Below are 26500 nucleotides of genomic sequence, written 5' to 3'. Positions count from 1 at the left end.
GGAAAATAAAGTGGAATAAATGCATATGTACACCACTTCCCAAGATGAATGTACGTAGCAGTTCCCTTTTCCCCCTTTTCTTTGTTCTTCTCTTTCAATCACAGAGGGAAATAACGTGAAATGAACACCTATATACTCGTACACCTGGCTTAGAAAGTACTGTTAAATTCCACAGTGTACATAGCTGATAATTTCTTTTTCCTCTAGTTCTCTGCCATTAATTTTCAGTCACTCAGAAATTATGTGCCCTGGATGCCTGAATACATACAACTGACGTGGGAAGTAATACTATTCCACACAACTTTCTCTGCCAAGCGTATATACAGCGCAGCAGAGGTTACATAAATAAACTTAATTCGTAAAGGCATCTCGCTCTCTTCGACTCACAAAGAAGCCATTGTGAGTGGACTGGAAAAAAAAAATACAAGGTTAAAAAAGTAAAAAGATACCTACGCTTTGAGAATACCGGAAAAAAAGGGTCAGGGGGGAAAAAAAGAGGTTCAGATCGTAAACAAGCTCAAAAGGAGATCAAAGCAACCTGTGGAATGATAGGAAAAAAAGGGGGAAATACTGATAGAGCCCAAATTCAACTGGATGAGGGAAAGAATTCAAAACGCTTTTCTGAAATTGAAATAACACGGAATGCAAAAAAAAAAAAAAAAAAAGAAAGAAAGAAAATATAAATAAAAATAGAAGTAATTAAAAAAGTATAAAAGGAAAGTATAATAGTAAAAGGGAAACAAAACCTGACCTTTATGCAACCAAGTATTTTTTTTTCTTTAGTTGGTGGGTGTGAAAAGAAATGGAACTTAGAGACCAAAAAAAAAAAAAAAAAGTCTTCATATTTTTTGGGAGAAATGAACGTAAGTCTTGAGATTGGAATATGAAGACTCTTTATTTATTTATCTTTACTTATTTATATTTTTTTTCACGGCTTTTGTGTGACCTTTCGACGTCCTCGGGCAGTGTGACCTTAAAACTTCCGCGGGAAATGTTACGTCAAAGTGAATTCTGGGAGGTGAACTTTTCATTTTTTGAGAATACCACGACCTTTACCCCTTTTTTCTCTTTCTGAGGATGACCTTAGAAATTTCAGAGGCTTGCATGACCTTCAATCACGTTTCTTAGGGCTGACCTGACCTTTGTGTGGGTGAAATGTTACGTCGGTGTTTTGTGAAATGTTACGTCAACATTTTTTTACTAATGACCTTTCGATCTTTTCCGGAAGTTACATCTCTTAACCTTATTTTTCCAACGATCTTAGAATATGAGAAAAAGACACAGTGGAAAGCTACTCTGTTGCTTATAAGGCCGAAGAAGTGAGCTCAGCAGAATGATGGGCGACCTTCACACAGTTTTTGAGCTTCATACTTACCTTAAATGCAGCTGGAAGCAATACCTTTACTTTTTTTTAAGTAAACCTAGAATTTAAGAAAAGAACATAGTGAAAAGCTTATCTACTGATTATGAGCGCGACAAGGTGAGCTTTCCATGGTGATAGTAAGCTTAAATGGAGCTGAAAGTAACACCTCAATTTATTCCCGTGACCTTAGAATGAGAGGACACAGTAGAAAGCTCCTCTATCGCTTATGAGGGCTGGGAGGTGAGCTTTCCAGAGTAACATGTGAGCTTAGTACTGACCTTTGATCCAGCTGAAGGAGTGGATGGGGTAGCCGGCCACGGGACACCACAGCTCCATCTGCTCCCCGCCACGGCAGTCACGGAAGCGAGGGGCCGCGTGACTGGCAGGCCTGGAGGGTGCTTGTGTTAAGAGGGGGTGAGAGTGTGGGGGTGTGGACTCTCTCTCTCTCTCTCTCTCTCTCTCTCTCTCTCTCTCTCTCTCTCTCTCTCTCTCTCGCTCTCTGGATGTGATGACGTAAACAGGAGCTTAACTATGAGGAAAAAGTTAAATCGTGTGTAAAAATGAGCGCAAGCAGAATTCTCTCTCTCTCTCTCTCTCTCTCTCTCTCTCTCTCTCTCTCTCTCTCTCTCTCTCTCTCTCTCTCTCTCTCTCACTTACCGTAAATGTTGAGGGAGGCAGAGTGGGAGGCCACCCCAGCCCTGTTGGTGGCCACACACTGGTAGCGCCCCCCGTCCTCCACGCGGGTGTGGGACACGTTCACATGACCCACCACCTTGCCCCGCGACCCCAGCTGCTCCCCCACCACCACCCTGCGCACGGAGGGGTGGGAATATGACAGAGGAACATTAGAAGGGGAGAAGAAAGTATAAAATAAGGAAAAAAGGGGAGAGGAATATATAAAATGAGGCGTGAGGAAGATATATAAGAGTTAGGAAGAGAAAAAATGACGACGAACATTTGAGGTAAGGGAAAAAATTCGTAAAATCTCATTTGTGCTTGTTTGAATCTACTTGTGTTCTTTATCTTTCATTTTCTTTACTGTTCCTCCCATCACCTTCTGCAAACGTCAAAGGAACGTAAGGAAAGGGGATTGTGAAATATCTCGACCTATACGAACTCCCTCTATGCTTGACTTACTCTTCTTGTGATCCAGCATTTTTATTCATCTTTCTCTAATTTCCTTTACTTTTCCCCTAGCCACCACCCTGAGCACCAGAAAATATAACATAAGGACTGTAAGACTGTAACTGTAAACATGACTGTGGGATCCCGGCTGACTTGTACCTGACAGTCTATCTTCTTCTTCTTCTTCTTTCTCTTGTTAGGTTAATTTTCACCCATCACCCTGAACACACGCCAAAGAAATATAAGAACATAAGAACATTAGACAAAAATCCAGCTAACTCAATGCTCGTTTTAATCTACATTTTTATTATTTTCTTCCATTTTCCTTACCTGCTCCTACACCATCGCCCTGTACAGGTGACACAGCATGGGAGCTTAATGAGACTACAAAATCCCAGGTAAGTTAATATACAAGGCAGTCCACCTACTCATGTGTTTAATGTTCTTGTGTTCTTGTGTTTTCTACTTTTTTTTTTTTTGGTCGTCTGATTTTCTTTTAGTTTTCTTTAATCTATTTTTATCATCTTTCTTAAGACACGAGTATTCTCACATAATTTCACTTTCTTCTCCTTCCCATCACCGCCTCAATTCGCGTTGTTTATATTTACGTTTTTGTTATTTTTTTCTGTTTTATTGTAAGTCTTTTGTATACTAATCTACTTGTCCTTTCAGTTAAGTGTTTTTCCGTCATAATTTCTCTATTTTGTATCTTTTTTTTCCTTTTGTTTTCTACTTCCCTTCATCTTATGTCACACCCCTTCATCTGCGCAATCCAAACTGTCATCTTACACTTTCCTTTTACAATTTTCCTTAACTTACTCTTATCACCACCACCTAACCTTCCCTTCCCCTGTCCCCTCGCCCTCTCAACCCACACAAAATCCCTACTACGCACCCACCCACTCATCCACGCACTCACTCACTCACCCTGCTTATCCCCGCCACTCCCTGCCACCTTGCCTTCTAGATCCCATGAAAGACGGTGAAAGTTTTCGGGCAGAGGCGGTGGAATAAATTCGTTTAGAGTAACTTCCCTCACCAAGCCTCTTTCCTCCTAAACTTGGCGGGTCCCATCAATTAGGAGATAATCCGTGACGCTTCAGAGCCTCACCTGTCTGTCTGCGGGATGGGGAGGCCGTCGAGGGTCCAGGTGATGGTGGGCGTGGGGTTCCCGACGGCGGAGCACTTCAGAGAAACGGGCGGGCCGGGCTGAATGGTCTGTTCGATGAAGCGGTAGTGCAGCACTGGGCCCGAGTCTGGAGTGAAGGGAAGGAAGTGTTGCAACAAAAGTAACACACCACTGTCCACTTCTCCAATGTATGAGTGAACCAGTATTCTCAGACATTCAAACCTTCTATGGTACACTCTGGAATTCCTTGCCTGATTCTTTATTCCCGTCTTTTATGATTTGAATTCTTTCATGAGGGAGGCTTCAAGACACTTAATCTCTTATTTTTGAAGATTGTTTCTAACTCAGTGGGCCTTTTTATTTTTTATTTTAATTTTGTTGCCCTTAAATAGTGCCCCTCCTATATATGTATAACAAAAAGACATAAGAACGTGTGAACATATACCAATACAGTGAGTTTTTACAGAATCAGGAACAGCATAAGAACATAAGAACATAAAATAAAAAATACATCAGTTTTCACGATCCCAAGAACATTTTTGTTGCCCTTGGCCGGTGTCCTACACACGCACAAAAAAAAAAAAAAACATTAAATATACCAAAGAACAACAGACAACAACAAATTCAAACAAGCAACACAAAATACATCAAAGAAACCACAAGACAGACAACGGTACAGCAAAACAAGTAGGCAAGACGCAGAACAGAGAGAGAGAAAGAGCCGTTGCAAAGGCTTATCCCACGAACATTGCTGGACAGGGCTGGACTGGAGGAAGGCAAGGAGGCAGACTGCAGCAGGAGTACTCGTAGTGTAGGTGAAGTGAGTGACAAGGGAAGGGAGGAAGGCAGTTAGGGAGCAAGAAAGGGGCGTAGAGAAACAGCAGTGACAAAACAAAAAGAGAAAAAAGGGAAAATAAAAACGAAAATAGGAAAAAAATATATATAGCATTATAATAGCTAACGAAAGACGGAAAACAAGGAGGGAGGAAGGAAACAATGTAGAAAAATAGGAAGTTTGAGAGAGAAGCAGGGAAGGTGTAGGTGATGTGATGGAGGGAAGGAGTGTTAGAGGGGAGAGACAGGGTTGGGACAGGGTTGATATACGTGATGTGAGGGTGAATGGAAGAGAGGAGGGGAGAGAAGTAGGAAGGACAGGGCGGAAAGATTTAAGGGAGGAGAAAAAGAGATAGAAAAGTAGGAAGGAAGGGAGGAAAAAGATGTGACATGAGAATAGCGGAGGAGAAAGGAAGTAAGAAAGTACTACGGAATGGAAGAGAGAAGTAGGAAGAACAAGACGAAAGAAAGATAGGAAACAAGGAAGAAAGAGCAAAAAGGAAGACAGAAGGAAGATGTAATATGATAGAGGAAAACTGAGACAAGGAAATGAGAAGGAAGGTAGGGACGGAGGAGGGGGAAGGAAAGAAGGAAAAGAAGGAAAAGGAGGGAAAAAGAAAAAGAAGAAAACAAAAACGAATAAAAAGGGCAAGGAAGGAAAAAAGGTAGTGAAGTAAGGAAGAAGGCAGAAAGTAAGGAAAGAAAGAAGGAAATAAGGTACAAACACGTAAAAAAGTAGATAGAAATGAAATAAAAGTAAGAAATAAGAGAAAAAGAAGAAAAGACACAGCACGAAGGAAAGGAGGAAGAAGAAAAACATCAACAATAAAAGAAGAAGGAAAACAATACGAAAAAGAAAAAAACAGTAAAGTAGATAAAAAAAACACAAGAAAAGGATAGAGGAAAACCAGAGAGAGAGAGAGAGAGAGAGAGAGAGAGAGAGAGAGAGAGAGAGAGAGAGAGAGAGAGAGAAAGAAAGCATGTATGTGTATCTCTGTGTTTCTCTTTCCCTGTGTGTGTGTGTGTGTGTGTGAGTGTGTGGGGAAGGGAAAACAAGATAAGGAGAGAAAGAACTGACAAGGATGAGGGCAGATGAACCTCGAGGCAAGTAACGAGGGAGAGAAGAGAGAGCTGATGCCTTCAAAGTGAGAGGGGCGGAGAAGAAATGCTGAATCAGGAAGTGAGAGTTTGGGAGACACAGGGGAAAGGGAGAGGGCGGGGACTGGTTGCTGCGTCAGGAGAGGAGAAGAGAAGGAACAAGCAGGAGGAAGGAGGGAGGCGGTAAGGAGGGTTTGGGAGCGTCCGTGGGAGAGAATGAAGGGAGAGGATAACAAGAGATGAAGGATGAGAGGGGAATGTGAAAATTAGGGAAAGGATTACAAGATAAGAAAGGATGAGAGATAAGAAAAGGGAGGAACAGGGAAAGATTACGTAAGAGGATGGATGAAAAGAAATGCAGCGAAAGAGTTAAGAAAAAGGAAGGAAGGAAGGAAGGAAAGAAAAAGGCGACGAATGATAGGAGGAAATATAGAAAAAGAGGGAAACAGGATTGTTATAGGTGAGGTAAAAGGGAAATTGCAACAAAATAGTTAGAAAAGGGAAAAAAAATAACGCTTTCGAGATAGTGAAAAGAAAGACGAAGGATGAATGAGAGGGAAAGAGAAAAATGGGGGAAAAGGAGGAAAGAATTACATAAGGCGAAGGAAGAGGAAAAAAGTGCTACAAAAGAGTTAAGAAAGGGAAAATAATGACGAGACAAAAAAAATAAGGAAAAAAGATGAGATTTATAAAAAAAAATCTTAGTGAAAGGAAAACAAAAAAAAGAAATACGAAAAGGGAAACGATTACACTGCATGTAGAAATTATATAAAAAAAAGTTTCGGAAAATAAAATTACAAACATTAGAAATTAGGAAAAAAAAGACGATGAAAGTTACAGGAGAAGAAAGGAGGAGAGGGAAAATATAAAAATGAAGGAAAGAAGGAAAAAAATTACGTTAGGCGAAGCGTGAGGCAGAAATATTACAGATGAGTTAGGAAAGGAAAAAAGATTACGACAAACATTGGAAATAAGGGGAAAAAGAAAAGAAGAAAGACAAAAGGAAAATAGGGAAATAGGGAAAGGGGACAAAAGGATTACATACGATTACATAATACGAAATATAAAAAAAGAAATACTACAAAAGTGTTACAGGAAAAAAACGGCGAGATAAGAAAATAAAGAATATATAATAAAAAAAAAATCTTAGTCGAGAGGAAAAATAAAATAATAAAGAAATTAAATACATATGACAAAACATGAGGAAGAAAGAGAGAAAGTACCCAACGACTGAGAGAGAGAGAGAGAGAGAGAGAGAGAGAGAGAGAGAGAGAGAGAGAGAGAGAGAGAGAGAGTATAGCCGTCCGTACCTCCTAGCAGCAGTTGAGCGGCGTGTTGGGCGGCCTGTGACCTCCTGACAGCCTGGCACTGGTACATCCCCGGGTCGTCGTGAGTCACGCCGGACACAATCAGCTGCCGCCCTGCCGCCACCACGCGCCCGCTACCCACCACCGGGGACCCGTTGTAGTACCTGGAGGAGGGGGAAGACGCACCTGTATAATTAAGGTTTTCACTGCCAAACGAAATGGAAGGAATGAAAGGTTGAAAATAATGATAGGAAGAAATACAGAAACAGGCAGGGAGTTCCAGAGTTTATGAGTAAAAAGGAATGAAAGATTGAATATATTGATAGAAGGTAATATAGAAAAAGGCAGGTTGTTCTAGACTTTACCAATAAAAGGAATAGAAGAATGAGAACACTGGTTAGCTCTGCACTGTTCATAAACTATAATCCTTTCTGTCTTTGAATCTCACCATCTTTAGACCATAAAATCTCGTTCATTTGTACAATTCTCCACTTTGAAATCTCACCCTTATTTGCCTCAGCACTACTCCACACGCAGAGACTCAGGAAGGGAGAGGACACTACCCTTGTATCTCTCAATCTCATCTTATTCCTCAAACAGTAAAAGCTTCCTCATTTGTACATACTCCACTTTGAAATCTCAGCCTTCCCTCAACGGTACTCCATAAGCAGACTTAGGAAGGGAGAGGACACTAGCCTTGTATCTCTCAATCTCATCTCCTTAGTCTGCGAACAGTAAAGGCACCCTCACTTGTACATTCTCGGCTTGAAATCTCATCCTTATTTCCCTCAACATCACTCCACACGCCGAGAAAGGAAGGGAGATATTGCTTTCTTTATATCTAACGGAGGCACCGGCCAACAGAGAGAGAGAGAGAGAGAGAGAGAGAGAGAGAGAGAGAGAGAGAGAGAGAGAGAGAGAGAGAGAGAGAGAGAGAGAGAGAGAGAGAACGACCCACGGAGGCGCCAGTCCCAAAAGAAAGGTCAGAAAGATAACCCAGAATTGCAGGATAAGTGTGTTGTAATCACCCATTTCCCCAACTACTACTGCACCATTCCTCCCATAACCCTTTCACTGCTACACATTTTCTCCCATAATCCCCTGCAACTCTTCAGGCACTTATTACTTGTACCAAAGCACGTAAACTATTTTTTTTTTGCAGCGTAGACTATACAAAACTAACCTCTTATTTATTTTTTACTCTATCTGTCCATCCAAACTACATTTTCTACACGAGTTTTACAGAAGACGAGCGAAGCAGGGAAAGAGATGACTGCCAAATTTTTAGACTCCCCCCCACAGTAGTCTCTTAACAGCCCTGTAGCTTAGAAGAGAAGAAATTAGCCTTCCATTCTGTCTCTTCCCCGCAGTGTTCATGAAGGCAGTTTCGTTTTTTTTCTCTTTCTTTTTCTTTTTCTTTCAGTGTTCCAGTGTGAGTTGGCAAAGGCAAACCGCGGGAGTGAAAGGGTTAAATGGGCAGGTAAGATAAGGACATTATTTTACCTGCTTTTTTTTCTTTTTTTTTCCTCTTTTGATTTATCTTTTCATTCTATTTTTACTTTTATCTTTGTGATCTTTTTTTCATATAATTCTTTTCATCATTCTTTTGTTTTTCTTTCGTTTTATCGTTTTATTGTTTCTTCTTTCTTTTACTTTTTACCGTCCTTATAACCATTGCTGTCATTTACATACCCACTGAGAGAGAGAGAGAGAGAGAGAGAGAGAGAGAGAGAGAGAGAGAGAGAGAGAGAGAGAGAGAGAGAGAGAGAGAGAGAGAGAGAGAGAGAGAGAGAGAGAGAGAGAGAGAGAGAGCAGCAGAGAAACAAATAATTAGCACTACATTCCAAAACACACACACACACACACACACACACACACACACACTGACCAACTTACTATCTAATGACACAATCAGAGGAAGAAAAAAGTTAAGTAGATGAAAAAAAAAAACTTTGTACCGTTAACTGTTCCTAAGGGGAGGTACATATACGTACCGTGTGACCCTGAAGTGGTACAGGTAAAAGGCACAAGGAGGATGATGTGAGTAAAAATAGGAGGGGAGGTAGAGAGGAGGAGGAGGAGGAGGAAAAACTGGAACTAGGGGGAGAGGAGGTGAGGGGGAGGGAACAAGGGGACTCCAATATTGAGTAAATTAAGAGCGAAGACGAAAAATAAAGGGTAGGAAAAAAGAAGGGAGAAAGAATCAGTAATACCATTCTGAGAAGGGAGAGGGGAGATGGGAGAGAGGGGGAGACAAGAGTGAAAAGAAGGAGAGGGGAAGAGAAACAGAGACAGTGAGAGATAGAGAAGGAATGAGAGAAAGTAATATGAAGAAGACAAGAGAGAGAGAGAGAGAGAGAGAGAGAGAGAGAGAGAGAGAGAGAGAGAGAGAGAGAGAGAGAGAGAGAGAGAGAGAGAGAGAGAGAGAGAGAGAGAGAGAGAGAGAGAGAGAGAGAGAGAGAGAGAGAGAGAGAGAGAGAGAGAGAGAAACAGCGTACCTTTAGTGTACTGGAAATGGAAGAGCCTTTGGTGTGAGAGGACGAGGAGGAGGAGGAGGAGGAGGAGGAGGAGGAGGAGGAGGAGGAGGAGGAGGAGGAGGAGGAGGAGGAGGATTCCAAAAAGATTCAGAAAGTCCGTAGCGAGTAAACCAAAAAGAAGAGACTTTTAGGAGAGAGAGAGAGAGAGAGAGAGAGAGAGAGAGAGAGAGAGAGAGAGAGAGAGAGAGAGAGAGAGAGAGAGAGAGAGAGAGAGAGAGAGAGAGAGAGAGAGAGAGAGAGAGAGAGAGAGACGAAAAAATAGAGGAAGGAGAGGGGGAGATACACTGAAGGGAGAAGAGGACAGGAAGAAATACAGATAAAAGAAGGAAAAGGGAGTGAAGAACTGGAGAATGCGGAGGAGGAGGAGGAGGAGGAGGAGGAGGAGGTAGAGGAAGAGAAGGAAAACGAAAACAAGAACAAGAACGAGAACGAGGAACACAAAAAAGAAAAAAGGAGAAAGAAGAAGCCCAGAAGAACAACAACCAACATCAATAATATTAACGTACAGAACAAGGAGTAGTAGTAGTAGTAGTAGTAGTAGTAGTAGTAGTAGTAGTAGTAGTAGTAGTAGTAGTAGTAGTAGTAGTAGTAGTAGTAGTAGTCATAAGGTGTAAACAAATTATAACAGCTTTTCCTTACAAAATAAACAATACAGAACAATAAACAGTAAATAAAAACAGAATCAGACCTAAAAATATGCATAAATAAAATGATAATTGCATAAAAGTAATATTAGCATCCCCTTCTTCTTCTTTTACATCCTCCTCTATTTCTCTCTTACTCTCTTCTGTTCCTCCTCCTCCTCCTCTCCCTGCAACCCTCCCATTAGTAAGAACGTGAACAGAGAATGTGTGTCTTCTGCTTCTTACTCTATTCCTCTCTCCCTCCTCCTGCTCCTGCTCCTCCTCCTCCAACTTTCCCACTGATAACAACGTAAGTAGAATCAATCAACACAAGAGCGAGTGAAGCGAAATGAAGTGATTAAAATTTTTGAACATGGCGCCGCGACAACTCAGCATTATAAAACTACACATAAATACTGGCATTGGTTAAAACTAAGAGTACAAAAATAACAAAAATAAGGTCTAGTTTAAATTTAAAAGAATAAAACAACTGAAACACTGAAAACTACAAATTAACCCTTTCTCTGCGACATGAAATAATTAGCAGCACCAGAAGCAATGCGTAAAGTCCTTATAAGCATCTACAAGAAAGTTAGCGATAAAAACGAATACATTTTGCAATTTCTTCCCACTTCCAAGCCCGGATAAGGCTGCAGAACAAGTAAAGATGTCTCAAAGTAACTGGTAAGTAAGGAAAGGTGTACCAAGTGGCAGTCAAAGGATTAAATGGATTGAAATTTAAATGTACTAATTGCAAGTGACGAGATACAGGATAAGAAAGAGATGCAGGATTTCTTTACCAGGACACGGAGGCAGCGGGGTCAGACACAGTGCAGGCGAAGGTAGCTGTGCCCCCGAGATCAGCCGTGAGGGAACTGGGAGTGACGGTGACGGTGAGACGGGACTCCACCTCCACGTCCACGCTCACCTGCAGATACACAGACGGACAGGTAGGAAGGTTAGGTTAGGTTAGGTTAGGTTAGGTTAGCATTATTGTGTTTGTTTTTTTTATGATTGTTGGTGTATTGTGTGGTGCTTTTTTGTGATTGGTTATTTTTTTGGTCATAATTTTGGTGGTGGTGGTGGTGTTGCTGCTGCTGCTACTGCTACTATTACTATTACTACTGCTCCTGTTGCTGCTACTGCTGCTGCTGTTGCTGGTGCTGCTACTATTTTTAATGTTGTTGTATTCCCTCGTTGTTGTTGCTGTTGTTGTTGTTGTTGTTGTTGTTGTTGTTGTTGTTGTTGTTGGTGGTGGTGGTGGTGGTGCTGCTGCTGTTGTTATCATTGTTATTAATCTTCTACTCCTACTTCTACTGCTACTACTACTACTACTACTACTACTACTACTACCACCACCACTACCACCACAACCATAACCACTACTACCAGCACCATCACCACCATCATCACAAACAAAACACACACACACACACACACACACACACACACACACACACACACACACACACCTGGTCAATGCCTAATGAGTTGTTGGCGGTGCAGGTATAGGGGTGGGCGTCTGCAGCGTGGGCGGCCTCGATCACCAGCACTGCAGATCCGGGCGTGGGCGGGAGGGAGCGGCGATCACCAAGCCCCACGCCCATGCTGCCTGGATAAGAGCCCCACCTGCAGAAGAAGAGAAGAGAACATAAAGGAAGATGCAAGAAGCCATCAGGCCTACACGTGGCAGCCCTTGTACGTACCTATTGTCCATGTTAGAAACTGTTAGGGTATGAATTGTTATTCCCTTAGTTTTCTTCTCTTTTTTTTTCCCCTTCTTTTCTCATTATGTCTAAATTTCTCATATGTCTAAATTTTTAAAGCTTCCTAATGACTCAGTGCTAACAATCTGATTACTGAGTCCATTCCATTCTTCGGCCACTCTGTTTAATAGCCAATTCCTTCTTATCTCTCTCTCTCTCTCTCTCTCTCTCTCTCTCTCTCTCTCTCTCTCTCTCTCTCTCTATAAAGTTACTATTATTATTTTCATTGCTATCTATGTCTGCGGTTTTCTTCTTCCTCTTCCTCCTCTTTTTTTCTTCCTCCTACTCTTCCCTCTCCTCCTATTCCTTCTCTTCCTAATGCATTTCCTACTTCCTCGATTCTCTGGTTTGTGCTGCCCCCCTCTCTCTCTCTCTCTCTCTCTCTCTCTCTCTCTCTCTCTCTCTCTCTCTCTCTCTCTCTCTCTCTCTCTCTCTCTCTCTCCATTTCCTGTTTTCCCTTCCTTCTCCTTTCTTTTACCTTACATCTTTTTTTTCCCTCGTCATTCATCTTCTGTTTCCTCCTGTTCTATCTTTCGTGTTCTTTTCTCCCTTCCCTTCCCTTCCCTTCCCTTCTCCTCCTCCTCCTCCATCAACCATAACACACACACACACACACACACACACACACACACACACACACACACACTCCATCTTGGACATGAGGAAAAAATGAAACCAGAGTCATTTCCCTTTCCCCTTCCCCCTTTTCCCCTCTCCCACTGCCACCCTCCCTCCTTGCCTCTCCCCCTCCAGGTTGCGAGGCGCCAACTCAGCTACCTGCACGTAATTAATCCCTTAAGTCTTATAAAAGATCCGTGAATTTTCCGAGAAGGGATTAGGGAAGGAAGGTGAGGCAGGAGTGTGGCGGGAGTGGTCTTCTTCTTCTTCTTCTTCTTCTTCTTCTTCTTCTTCTTCTTCTTCTTCTTCTTCTTCTTCTTTCTTTCTTCTTCTTCTTTTCTGTTGCTGTTTCTTCTTCGTGTTGTTGTTGTTGTTGTTGTTGTTGTTGTTGTTTGTCTTTGTCTTTTTATTTTCCTTTTGTTGTTGTTGTTGTTGTTGTTGTTGTTGTTGTTGAACGTTGTTGTTGTTGTTGTTGTTGTTGAACGTTGTTTTTGTTGTTGTTGTTGTTGTTGTTGTTGAACGCTGTTGTTGCTGTTGTTGTTGTTCTTCTTCTTCTTCTTCTTCCCCTCCTCCTCCTTTGCCTTCTCCTCCTCCGTTTCCTTTTCCTCTACTTCATCTCCCAATAACGCAGATCCTTCCATCCTTGCACTGTAACATATATCCTACCTCTAGATCCTTTCCAATCCCACGCTGCCACACATCCTGCTACTATGTTAGACGAGGCATCCTTCACCATCCCAATAATCCTTAAACCAGTGGACATCCTCACAAGCATCCTTTAAAAATATCCTGGCCATTTTCCAATCCTAAACAAAATATCCTACACATGTCTCACTATCCTTAACCTGTCCAACGTCCTTACAAGCATCCTGCACTTGGCACTCGCTCCTTTTCCCAGCACCTTACCCCCGAGCAGAGCAGAGGCAGAAGTGTGCAGGTCGTGAGCTTGGAGGTGATAACATAACACAAGAAAATTGGCCGGGTCACTCTAAACACGTTAATTCACTGAGAATGGATGATTGAGAACTGGAAAGAGTGTGAGGTTTGTGAGTGTGAGAGTGTGAGACTTGGGAGGTGAGAAAAGCTACGTGTGAGGATTGAAAGGGTGAGAGAAGCGGGGTGTGAGACTCGGGAGGGTGAGAATAGGGGTGTGTGAGGTTTAAGAGGGTGAGAGAAACGACGTGTGACGCTTGGGAGGGAGGGAAAAAGCGCCGTCAGTAGGTGTAGCATTCCTCTTTCCGTCTCTTCATTGCCTTCCTCGCCCTCCTCACGTATTCACTCAGAGGTACCGGTAGTAGCTGCAGCATCTTTTTCCCGCCTCTTTATTGCATCCTTTTCCTGCCCCATGTGTTCACTCAGGCTGTCTAAATTATCTCTTCTTCTTCTACGTCTGCTTCTCTGCTAAGGTCGACACAGCGGATCAAACCTTCCCCAACGCTCAATCGTCAGCACCTTGGTCAGTCACACCCATTATAAACAGGTCTTCTTTCACTCCATCTATAAACCTTAAGTCCTCTTCTCTCTGTCCCGCCAGATAGATCCATTTCCAGCATTTTCCTCCACATCTGCGCCTTCCTCAGCATGTCTTCTTTCATTGCATCTATAAACCTTCTCTCAAGTCCTCCTCTCTTTCTCCCGCCGGGTAGATGCATCTCTATGCAAACTGTGCTCAAGGAAATTGCAGCCACTCTCATTTTACAAAGGCAATTCCCTCACAGAACTTTCTACTTTCCTCTCACTCGTATTCTGTCCTCCTTCCTAATGCAAGAGTCAACTGCCATTTTCACTCTTTCATCGCTTTCAATGGTACACTCTCAAACTCTCTACTTGCTTCTCTTTCTCTCTCCTCTACGACTTGAGCTGTTTCAAAAGAGGAGTATGAAAATAACTCAGGTAGAAGATTGGCTATGCTCGACTGGTTATCATTCTCGTTCTATTAGGGAATGGAACGGTGGGTAACAGTCCTCAGCATGGCATGAGAGAATAATGCTGTAGAGGAAACACTTCTCTTTTATTTCCCAGTAACACACACACACACACACACACACACACACACACACACACACACACACACACACACTATTCTCCTTTCTCATCTTTCTCTTCCTTCTTATTCTCTCTTTCCTTTTCACAATAGAGTCATTTCAGGTTCATTGCACATTTACCTCCCACTTCTCTCTCTCTCTCTCTCTCTCTCTCTCTCTCTCTCTCTCTCTCTCTCTCTCTCTCTCTCTCTCTCTCTCTCTCTCTCTCACCGCTACCACATTACCCTCTATTCCTCCCTCTCCTTCACGCTCCGGCAAGTCTTCAAGCTGGCGCCATTTTTGGGAGTGTTTTGAGGAGCGTGAGGAAGGAGACAGCCATGGCAGGCCGCGGCGCCCCAGAGTGAACCCTTTGTGAAGTTTGCAAAGTCTGGGCTGTGCTGGTGAGGGGCGGGAGGTGGTTGGGGGTGACCTTCTTACTCCCTCCACCCCAGCCAACCAACCCCAACCCACGTCAGACTTTCTCCAGCCCTATCAGACTATTCACTAATCTCCCACCTCCATCTCCCCACCCTCCCAAGTCCCTTCACTAACTCCCCACTCCACTCCCATCTCAGTTATCCTCCACCTCCATCTTCAATAGTCTCCACCCATCCACCCCAACCCCCAAGACCCAAAACTAACTCCCCCATCCACCTCTACAGCCTCCCAGAATCCACCAGTTACTCCCCACCACCACTAACTCCTTCCACCTTTACTCCACCCCACCAGGACCCCCTCACTCTCTCCATCCACCTCGTTCCAACCCTCAAACCTTTCCATCCATCCATCCATCCATCCTTCAACTCCATCTCCAATTTAATTGCACCTAGCCATCCACAACCATCCCTAACCGCTCCAGTACCCTCCACAAGCTTCCTCCACCTTCAAGACCATCCGCTAACCCTCCACTAACCCTCCACTCAACCTCAAGCCATCCCAACCCTCCACCCCGCCCCCACTACTCCACCCATCCTGACGCACCCTCCTCCAGATGCTCCACTGAAAGATCATCGCTGGAAACTTGAGGTGCCGCTATATTTTCTCACTGAAGTTGGCACGGCTCACTTCCGAGGCGAATTACTCTTCTCCCTGGTGCCGGGAAGTCTGGCAGAGGAGCAGGAAGGGTGAGGGAGGGTGAGGGAGATGGAGGGCTGGCAGGCTGGGAGGGTAAAAGAGGGAAATTTGAGGGTATGGAGGTGATGGGGTTATGAGATTGAGACATGAAAGAGAGGAACGGAGTGGGAAGGGAAGGAAGGAAGAAAGAAATGAGTGAAGGAATGGGAGGGAGAGAGGGAATGTAAGGATTAGAGGAAGTGATGGAAAGGAAGGAAGGAGGGATGTGTGGGGTAGGAAGCGAATGAGTGGAAAGGAGAGGAGGTGGAATATGAAGGTTAGGAGAAAAATAATAAGGAAAAAGAAAGAGGTGTGATGTTGCAGAAGGAAAGGAATGAAGGAAAAGAAAAAGAAAGTGATGTGAAGTTTAGGAAGGAAGGAGAGAAGGAATGAAGGGAAGAAGTGTGCAAGCTTACAAATAAGAAAAAAGGAGAAAGGAGGAGAGAAGGAGGAGAGATACAAGAAGCAACGAAGCAAGGATGAAAATAACGAGGGAAGGATGAGAGGTAAGAGTGAATAGAAGAAGGGAAAGTGAAAGATAACGAATGTGAAAGAAAAAGCGAAGAAAGGAATGAGATGGAAAAGCAAGTTAGAATTAAATGAGAGGAAACTGCAGAAGGGGCAAGGAGAGAAGGAAGAGGAGTGTGAAGATGCAGGAAAGGAGAGAAAAAGACACGAAAAACAAAAAGTAGGAAAGGGTTAAGGAGTCGGAGGAGTGTGAGGAAGAAGAGGAGGAGGAGGAGGAGGAGGAGGAGGAGGAGGAGGAGAGGAAAAAGGGAATGGGGGAGGGAATGTGCAGCAGTAAGTGAACTGGAATGTGTGAACTTGAAGGCAAAGTTCTCAAGTTTTCAATGGTGTTTCCGAGACGCGAACAGAACCCCCGTGACCTCACCTCACCTCACCTCACCTCACCTCGCCTCACCTCACCTCACCTGGCCTGGCTGGCTGCGTGTGGCCTCCAGGTGGTGCTAATGACGTGGAACTTAAAGGACACTGAAAAATATGACGGCGCGACACGAAAGCGGCTGCACGAACACGACACACGCACACACACACACACACACACACACACACACACACACACACACACACACACACACACACACGAAAAAAAATATATTCTCACGCCATCTATAAAGAATTCCCAATAAAACTTTCACGGTAATTTCCATTTAGTTCATTCATTATTTAAAACCATTCTCTCGATCACCACGACTGTTTTCAAATACCAGAGAGACGATTAGCCAGGTTCTTAAGAGTGTTTCTCCTGTTCATAATGTAGAAGTCATGTTAATCTGTTACTTGAACCATAAAACATCCTTGAAAAGCCGTGCCACTTCAACTAAAGGCTTTAAAAAGTAGTGGAGATGTGACGCACAAGTGTTTCAGAACAGTTATATCTGAAAACTTTTACGCCACATCTCCACTACTTCCAAAAGGCTCTAGTTGAAGTTACACGAGTTTTTAAGGACTTTTTTATGGTTCTAGTGACAGATTAACAAGATATCCACATCATTAAAGGGAGAAAACTCTTGAGAACGCTGGCTAATCATCTCTGTGGCCTTTGAAAACAGTTTTGGCGGGAGAACGAAGTGTTTCTGAACGCAGGCCAGTGAGTCTCGTGTCTGTCTCCTGGCTATGGGGTTTCCACGCATAAATCTTCCCTAATGACGCAAATTCCTCGATGAAAGAAGAAATGCAAAAGTTGAGGACAAAAATCATCGCAAGTCAGAATGGGTAACTTTTAATGGCGAGAAAAACCTTATGTATGGGAGAGATGGGTGAGAAGAAGAAGAAGAAGAAGAAGAAGAAGAAGAAGAAGAAGAAGAAGAAGAAGAAGAAGAAGAAGAAGAAGAAGAAGAAGAAGAAGAAGAAGAAGAAGAAGAAGAAGAAGAAGAAGAAGAAGAAGAAGAAGAAGAAGAAGAAGAAGAAGAAGAAGAAGAAGAAGAAGAAGAAGAAGAAGAAGAAGAAGAAGAAGAAGAAGAAGAAGAAGAAGAAGAAGAAGAAGAAGAAGAAGAAGAAGAAGAAGAAGAAGAAGAAGAAGAAGAAGAAGAAGAAGAAGAAGAAGAAGAAGAAGAAGAAGAAGAAGAAGAAGAAGAAGAAGAAGAAGAAGAAGAAGAAGAAGAAGAAGAAGAAGAAGAAGAAGAAGAAGAAGAAGAAGAAGAAGAAGCAACAACAACAACAACAACAACAACAACAAAGAAAAAAACAAGAAAAAACACAGGAACAAGAGCAAGAACAAAAACAGTAAACGAGAAAAAATAAGAACAAAACAAGAAAATAACAAAAAAATATGAAGAACAAAGACAAACATGAAGAACAAGAAGAATAACAAGAAGTAAAAGAATTTGGAGAAGAACGAAAAGAATAACAAAAAAAACAAGAAAACAACAACAACAACAACAACAACAACAACAACAAACATACCCAGAGCACCCCAAACAACACCCGCCTCAAACCATTACTCTCACACACACAAATATAAGACACTTCCAGACAAAACCTGTGTGTGTGATGCAGGGAGGCGCAATGACAGGCCGTGGTTGTGTCCTGGCAGCATAGAGAACTCAGTAGCTTGTGTGTGGCCCCTTGACCCCTGACCCCTTCACATCACTAGCATTCAAGGACTTCAAGGGACGAGGGAAGGTGTAGATGCAAATGTTTATGGTAGTGTGTGTGTGTGTGTGTGTGTGTGTGTGTGTGTGTGTGTGTGTGTGTGTGTGTGTGTGTGTGTGTGTGTGTGTGTGTGTGTGTGTGTTGATATTAAAAAGCAATGAAAATTTATCTCTCCCAAAGGCTTCATAATTTCAACGGTTCTGAGGTGTGTGTGTGTGTGTGTGTGTGTGTGTGTGTGTGTGTGTGTGTGTGTGTGTGTGTGTGTGTGTGTGTGTGTGTGTGTGTGTGTGTGTGTGTGTGTGTCTGTGTGGCAAACAGGTGTGTATAAGTAACAGGAACGCTACAACAAACAACAGACAACACAAAACATACCTAAAACACAACAAACATTATCACACACACACACACACACACACACACACACACACACACACACACACACACACAAAGAAGATACTTTATGTGACAGAGAGACGAAGCTTACGTGTAAAAATCCAAGGCATGCAGAGGTGCGGTGAGGCAGGTGGCGTGTGTGGCGTGAACTGTACAGACATGACGGCGTGAGATGGGACGGGGAGGGCTGAGGGAGAGGTGGCGTGTGGCAGTGTGGTGGTGTTAGCGAGCCAAATACCAGTAGCGCAAGGTAGTGTGTTACAAAGAGACATGCGACCTGGTGATGGTACCTGGAGGAGGCGTAGGAGGAGGAGGAGGAGGAGTAAGAGGAGGAGAAGGGGGGAAGGGTAAATGCGAGAAGGAAAACGAAAAGGAAGAGGAGGAAGTGAAAAAAAAGAGGGACAATGCAAAAAGGAGGAGAAGGAAGTAGTGAAAGAGGACATGGATGAGGAGGAAGAGAAGGAGGAGGAGGAGTGAAGAGTAAATGCGGGAAGGAAGACGAAAAGGAAGAGAAGGAAGTGAAAAAAAGAAAGACAATATAAAAAGGAGGAGAAGGATGAGGTGAAAGAGGAGGACATGGAAGAGGAGGAGGAAGAAGAGGAGGAGGAGGAGGAGAAAGAGGAAGATGAAGAAACTGGAAGGAAGGATAAATGCAAAAAAAAGAAAACGAGAATCCTGAATTAGAAAAAGAGGAAAGGGAGGAGAAGGAGAATGAGGAACTGAAGATAAGAAAGAAAACGAAGACCAAGAGAAGAAGGAGGAGCAAGAAGAGAAGGCAGCAAAGGGAGACCAGGAAAGCACGGGAACACCAGCGCCATCTGTCAGTAACAACAATATTATGCTGTCACTTCTCGCCCGAAAACCAGCCAATAACCTTCACATATTTCGTTGCCAGCCACTTCCTCAACAATACCTCTCTCGCTCCCCCCGCTGAGTCCTCCCGCTGAGCCTCCTCCCGCCCTTCCACCCGCCCTCCCTCCTGAAACGTAAAGGGGGCGGGAGGAGAGAGACGAGAGAGCGAGGGTGGGGAGGGGGGATGAGGACCAACACTCCCGACTCAACCAATAACAAGATTTTTTTCACGTTTCAACGAAGCGAGTGTTCCGTAAGTGAATGAGGTTTTTATTATCCTGCGTGTACGTGTGTGTGTGTGTGTGTGTGTGTGTGTGTGTGTGTGTGTGTGTGTGTGTGTGTGTGTGTGTGTGTGTGTGTGTGTGTAGTATTGGGTTTCAGCAGATAGCGGCCAGGAAAGCGATGCACGTACTCCATTGTCGGTGAATGAATCTGTCTGCCTTTGACATGACTGTATTTCTCTCTCTCTCTCTCTCTCTCTCTCTCTCTCTCTCTCTCTCTCTCTCTCTCTCTCTCTCTCTCTCTCTCTCTCTCTCTCTCTTTCAATTTGCCTTCTTTTTCTTCTTTTCTTTCCTCATTTTTTTCACCTCTTTTCCTTTTCTTGTTTCTCGTTCAACTTTCCTTCTCATGGTTTCAAATATTCTCTCTCTCTCTCTCTCTCTCTCTCTCTCTCTCTCTCTCTCTCTCTCTCTCTCTCTCTCTCTCTCTCTCTCTCTCTCTCTCTCTCTCTCTCTCTCTCTCTCAATTTTTTACTCTTGTTCATCTAAAATAATTGGCCCTTTAAAATTATCTCTCGTGTTTTATTTTGTTTTCTTTCTTTCGAGGTAATAAATTAAAGTAGTTAATGGCATTACCTCAATTTCAACTCTCTCTCTCTCTCTCTCTCTCTCTCTCTCTCTCTCTCTCTCTCTCTCTCTCTCTCTCTCTCTCTCTCTCTGATTCCATTACCAATAAATTTCATCTTTCTCTCTTTCATTATTTTTCCACAACTTTTCTCCTCAGTTCATTTTTCCTGTTATTTTTCTCCATTTTTCCTTATCCCCTCTGTTTTATCTTCTGTGTGAGTGGGTATATTTTCTTTTTCTTTTCCTTTTTTTTATTCAATATTCTTCCTCTTCTTTGTATTTTCATTTCCTTTTTCTATGATGCTTACTTTTTCCCTTCCTTCTACTGTACGTTCTCTATTTTTTCTTTTTCTTGTCTTTATTTAAATATACGCGTATTTTCATCTCATTCTTCTTTGAATTAATATTCACACAACTTTCTTCCCGTTTCTCTTTATTTCTACTCATAAAAAAAAGTACATATTTCATAATCTCTTTTCTCCTGCTGGCGTTTCGTATATTGAGAGAGAGAGAGAGAGAGAGAGAGAGAGAGAGAGAGAGAGAGAGAGAGAGAGAGAGAGAGAGAGAGAGAGAGAGAGAGAGAATGAAAATGGGGAGAGATGAGAAAGAGAAGAACTGGGGGAATGAATGGAGGAGAACGAGAGGGAAGAGGAAGAGAAAGAGGTGATAGAAACGCTGAAGAGAGGAAGAGGAGGGAAAGAAATGAAGCAAGGGAAAAAGGGAAGGAGAGGAAGAGTTTGAAAAGAGAAAAGAAAAGGGAGGGGAAAAAAAGGAAGAGTTTGAAAAGAGAAAGAGAAGGAGAAAGCTAATGAAAAGAGTGAAGAATCTAAAAAGGGAATAAGAAAAGGAAGAGTGGTGAAGGGTTAAGGGAAATGGTGAAGGGTTAAGAGAGGAAGGGGAGGGAGGGGCAGGTTGAGGGGAAGGGGAGAGGGGAGAAGTAAAAGGCTTGCAGGAGACACTGAGGTAAGCCAGGGTGGAGGAGAGGGATTCCTTGGGTAATGACTAGCTTAGAGAGAGAGAGAGAGAGAGAGAGAGAGAGAGAGAGAGAGAGAGAGAGAGAGAGAGAGAGAGAGAGAGAGAGAGAGAGAGAGAGAGATATATATAGACTAGCTTTGCATATCACCATCACTGCCACAACCACCACCACCACCACCACCACCACCACTACCACCATCACCACAACTTTCAACGCTATCCCTTACACTTTTAAATATTTTACTCCCCACAATACGACTCCCCAAGAACGCTGGGAAGACAAACGGGGGAGTAAACTGAATCCCTACGTGATGGAGGTTTACTGTGTGTGTGTGTGTGTGTGTGTGTGTGTGTGTGTGTGTGTGTGTGTGTGTGTGTGTGTGTGTGTGTGTGTGGTGTTTCGGTTTTTCCAAGCTAACTAGAATATAAAGCTGCGTATATGCTGGTTAAGTGGAGGGAGGGAGGGATGGAGGGAGGAAGAGGGAGGGAGAGAGGGAGGGAGAGAGGGAGGGAGAAAGAGAAACAGGGAGGAAGGGAGGGAGAGAGAGTGAGAAGTAAGGTGAGAATCGGGACGAGAAAGTGTTATGGTGAGAGAGGAAAGAGGGAGAGATGGAAGGGAAAGGGAGAGAAAGAGGATGAAAATATGGAGGGAAAGGAGAGGAAGGAAGGAAGGAAGGAAGGAAGGAAGGAAGGAAGGAAGGAAGGAAGGAAGGAAGGAAGGAAGGGAAGGGAAGGGAAGGGAAGGGGAGAGTCATACAGCAGAAAAGAAAGAAGAGAAGGAAAATAAATAAAAAAAGAGAATGAGAGAAGAAGGGAGATATATAGAAGAAAAAAGAGGAGACAGAAAGAGAAAATAAAAAGAGAAAGAAATGAACAGAAGAAGAAGGAAGATATATAGAAGAGAAGAGAGTAGGAGAGAGAACAAGAACGAGAAACAGGATAGAAGAGAAGGGAAATGAAGAACAGAAGAAAGTAAGAGAGATAGAGAACATGAACAAAACAGAAAGAAAAAAATAATGAAAAGTAAAAGGGAGTCAGGAGGAGGAGGAGGATAAAAGCGAGAAAGAGAACGAGAAAAAAGGAAATGAAAAGTAGAAGGGAGTCAGGAAGATGAGAATGACGACTACAGAGAGAGAAGGAAGACGAACAAAAAGAACAGGAAGAGGAGGAGGAGTTACCGCCCGAGGACTTACACCAGGCCCACCAGTTCACAAGTCTGGATACTTCCATTTAGAAAACCCCATAAAAGCCGCATTTTTTTTTTACAGTTAGCGGCCTTTTTTATTCGCTTGGCGTGTGTGTGTGTCGCGGTGAGTAGGCGAATGCGGTGCTTGTTTCCCTCTTCTTTTTTCCCCTTTACGAGCGCGACCTAGTTTCTGGAAGCGGTGGGTGTGGCGTGTCTTTGGTACCGGTAGAGGCAGGCGGTTTAGGGCACACGCCTGTTTACGGAAGGACAGAAGCTGCTTAAAGACGCGAGGGAAAAATATGAGCGTGAGGGATACAAAGACCTCAAGACGGGTGTGAGGGAAAGAATGGGAGGAGGAGGAGGAGGAGGAGGTGGTGGAGGCGGGGGAAGAGGAAGGACGAGAGGGGTTAATGGTGGAATGGAAATGATATGGAGGTAAAATATGGCTCACGAGGGAAAAGGAAGTTTTGTTGATATGGAAAGAAATATTTAATGAGGTGGAGAGGTTGGGTAAAGGGGGGGAGAGAGAGAGAGAGAGAGAGAGAGAGGAGAGAGAGAGGAGAGAGAGAGGAGAGAGAGAGAGAGAGAGAGAGAGAGAGAGAGAGAGAGAGGAGAGAGAGAGTGAGAGAGAGAGAGAGAGAGAGAGAGAGAGAGAGAGCCAGCCAGACATAGATAAACAAGGGAAACAGACAGACGAACAAATTCTAATAAAAAATAAATAAATAAATAAAAAAAAAACATTGAGACTAGGACAGGCTATAGAGGAAGTATACACACACACACACACACACACACACACACACACACACACACACACAGACCAAGTTAAACAAGGGTAAGCGTTGTGAGTTCTGTTTCCCCCCGTTTCCCCTGTTTGCCTGTTTCCCTCCGGCCATGTATAGCAACTAGTCTGGGCAGCGGGAGGTGTTGGTGGAAGTGGAGGCGGTGGAGAGAGGGAGAGAGGGAGAGCGGGAGAGTGGAGGCTCGCTGGTCTGGTCCTGACAGCTGCCTCAACAATACCCAGCTACGCCCAAACTCCATAATATTTCCTTTGTTAAAGTGAGAAACGAGTTACACACTGTAATTCAAATATAAATAATGGATGATGGGAGACAGGGAGGGAGGGAGGGAGGGAGAAGGGGAGGGAGGGGAAAAAAAAGTTGTGGAGGGGGAAAATGTTTGCCCAAAATATGAGGTTTTTGTGATTTGATGCATTGTAGAAATGTAAAACGTGGGGAAATGACGTAAAAGAGGTGATTATGTAAAAAAAGAAAAGAAAATTAACCAATAACGTGTAAATTCTAGTAATGCACGTAAAAAATACCGTGAACTTGAATTATATAAACAAAAAAAAAGGCGGCGGAATTTTGGGGAAGGAAAAACTATTCTGAATAAAAAGAATGTGGAAAAAAATTTAGGTATTGTAAAAAAGGTAAAAATGAAAAACTACTGATTTCAAATATTTCATAACTCTAATTGTTGTGTGTGTGTGTGTGTGTGTGTGTGTGTGTGTGTGTGTGTGTGTGTGTGTGTGTGTGTGTGTGAGTGCGTTGAATGAAATAAATTGGTGTGCTCCCCAAATTATATGTAATTGTTCTGAATAGATTTTTAGTTTCTCTCTCTCTCTCTCTCTCTCTCCTCTCTCTCTCTCTCTCTCTCTCTCCTCTCTCTCTCTCTCTCTCTCTCTCTCTCTCTAATGGCGGGGTCTTCACACAACTGGTGGAATGAGAGAGACGGGAAGCACCCTCGTAAGGGACTGTGATGTTTGGACGGGCGGTTGTCTCCTCGTGATGAGCAGGGCACCCTCTCTCTCTCTCTCTCTCTCTCTCTCTCTCTCTCTCTCTCTCTCTCTCTCTCTCTCTCCTCTCTCTCTCTACAATCACACCTTTCACTTTTATTTATGTACATTTTGCAACAATAATAAGAATAAACTTCATCATTATTATCATTACTTTCTTTCTCAGTTTAACACTTTAGCACTTTGTTACGGTCGTCTTAGGCATTAATCTTACAAACTGTTATCAAACCTCGTAGTTTTTTTTGGTGGTTAAAGAAAATAAAAAGGCAGCGAAAAAGAAAAAAAAAAAACAATAGGAAAAGGAAATTATGCACGTGAAAATATCGAACAGGAAAGTAAATGCAAGATAGGAAAGTCAGCTCTCTCTCTCTCTCTCTCTCTATTAATCCTATCTGGTCTTCTTCCATGTCCCTCCCTTGCCTTCATTACGCTCTTTAAAAAACAACAACAGCTAAAGAATTAATAAACAGAATAAAAAAAAAGAACCAACCAATGAAGAAGCGGATACAGGAACACGTGACAGCTTCCTCCATTTGTTTTCTATTTTTACACGTGGCAGTTGTAGAGTGGGAGGGATTAAAAGTGACGATTCCCCGCAGCAGAGAGGGAAGATAATGAAGTGAGGAATTAAAAAGGCATTACGGTTGCAGGGGGTGATGTGATGCTCTCGTGGGAAAAAAAGCGTTCAAGTAGAAGGGAAAGAGGATTAGAGGAGGATCGGAAACTGCTCTTGAGTTCTCTGGTTTGTGGAGATGGAGTTTTTTTTTTTTTTTTTTTTTATTCTATGAGTGAGTTTTATCTTCGCTTCCTCGCTGCTGTGGAAAAAAAAGGTTGTGATATTTTCGAAGGTATAAGAGGGTCAGTTTGTCATTGGGTTTGCATTGCTATTCAGTTATTCATTTACACGATTGGTTTACGTGTCAAGACTGTGATTTTGAAAAGTGCTGGAATCAAAACAATTAGATCATTTATACTTGAATTGCCTCGCGCTTCTTGATGTACTAGATCCAGTCGAGGGTGAAAAGATAGAAGGAGAAAAAAAGGCCCACATAAGGTGCCAGTCTTAAAAGGTCTTTCTCTGGATAAATTTTACCTCCGCTTCCTCGTTGCGCTGAAGAAAAAACCCTGCGATATTTTCAGAAGCAGGAGGGGCAGTTCGTCATTGGGTTTGCATTGTCCTTCAATTTTTGATCCCACGATTGCTTTACGTTTCAGGATTGTGATTTTATAGAGGGTTAGAATAGAAATATTTAGAAGTTGCATGCCTGAATTGCCTTTTTTTTTAATATGATAGAAGCTCTGGCAAGAAAAAAAAAACGAAAAAAAATAAATGCTCAGTGAAAATGCCAGTTTTTAAAGTTCTTTCTATGGCTCAATTTCATCTCCGCTTCCTCTCTGTGGTGGAGAAAAGTCTTGCAGTGTTTCAGGAGGCAGGAGGGCAAGTGTGTCATGAGTCTGCACAGTTCTTCATTCCACGACTGCCTCGCGTCTCGACATCGTGACTGCATGAAGGAATGAAATGAAAACGATACAATTACCCCAACTCTTTCACTACGGCATGCAACAATTCACAGCGCAAAAAGCAAAACATGGAGTCTTTCTCAGCACCTACAAGAAAGATGGTGACAAAAAAAGAATGGGTTATGCAGTTTCTCGGCAGTATAATATTTAAATGTGTCTTATAGTGAATAGTAACTAAGGAGAGGTGTGACAAATAACAGTGAAAGGGTTATCCTAAATACACTTATTCCCGCATAACCAAACATTTTTACTGGGGAAGGAAAGTTATGTTGTGCTGCTAATTCTTTCATCGATTGTGATTAAATAAAGGAAGCAAATAAAGGCAATTGGATCATATATATACCTGAATACCCTTACACCTTTTATATAATAGCTCTGGGTACAGGCAAATTAGAAAAGGTTCACTAAATGTACCAGTCCTTAAGTCCTTTCTATAGATGTATTTCACCTCCGCTTCCTCACTTCCATGGAGAAAAGACTTACAATATTTTCAAAGCCAGGAGGGGCAGTTTGTCATTAACTTTGCATTGTTCTTCATCCCACGATTGGCTCGCGTCTCTAGAGTGTGATTATATAAAAGGATGATATCACAAATATTATTAAACCTTGTAAACCTGAACTGCCTCATACTTTTACGCAACAAGAACTCTGGCCAAGGGAAAATGGGGAAAAAAAAAATTATCCAGCAACTTTGCCAGTCCCTAAAAATGACAGAAAGGAAAACTAGTGCTATATAAGGAAGTGTTTAGACCTCCCTTCACAATCAGGGGTCAATAC

At 42.8% G+C, this 26500-nt stretch overlaps 1 protein-coding gene across 3 annotated transcripts in view; it reads right to left on the bottom strand.

The window, feature by feature from the left end:
* Positions 1-26500, bottom strand: part of LOC135112344 (cell adhesion molecule Dscam2-like) — a 145323-nt gene that overhangs the window by 40304 nt on the left and 78519 nt on the right. For 2 of the 3 annotated variants that reach the window (XR_010274280.1, XR_010274278.1), the window contains exons 6-11: positions 11489-11645; positions 10817-10944; positions 6860-7020; positions 3600-3744; positions 2021-2172; positions 1642-1751 (exon numbers count right to left, since the gene is read on the bottom strand). Coding sequence is in view for 1 of the 3 variants with exons in the window: in XM_064026702.1 (XP_063882772.1) it covers positions 352-408; positions 1642-1751; positions 2021-2172; positions 3600-3744; positions 6860-7020; positions 10817-10944; positions 11489-11645 (910 nt within the window). In the remaining 2 variants the exon portion in view is untranslated. Of the gene's footprint in view, positions 1-185; positions 409-1641; positions 1752-2020; positions 2173-3599; positions 3745-6859; positions 7021-10816; positions 10945-11488; positions 11646-26500 lie in introns of those variants that run through there. The other variant, XM_064026702.1, reaches the window with a different exon arrangement.

The sequence above is a fragment of the Scylla paramamosain genome, chromosome 23, assembly GCF_035594125.1.
Source record: "Scylla paramamosain isolate STU-SP2022 chromosome 23, ASM3559412v1, whole genome shotgun sequence".
Taxonomy (NCBI): domain Eukaryota; kingdom Metazoa; phylum Arthropoda; class Malacostraca; order Decapoda; family Portunidae; genus Scylla; species Scylla paramamosain.
The sequence above is the reverse complement of the archived record's forward strand: the minus strand, read 5'-3'. Positions and strand labels throughout refer to the sequence as shown.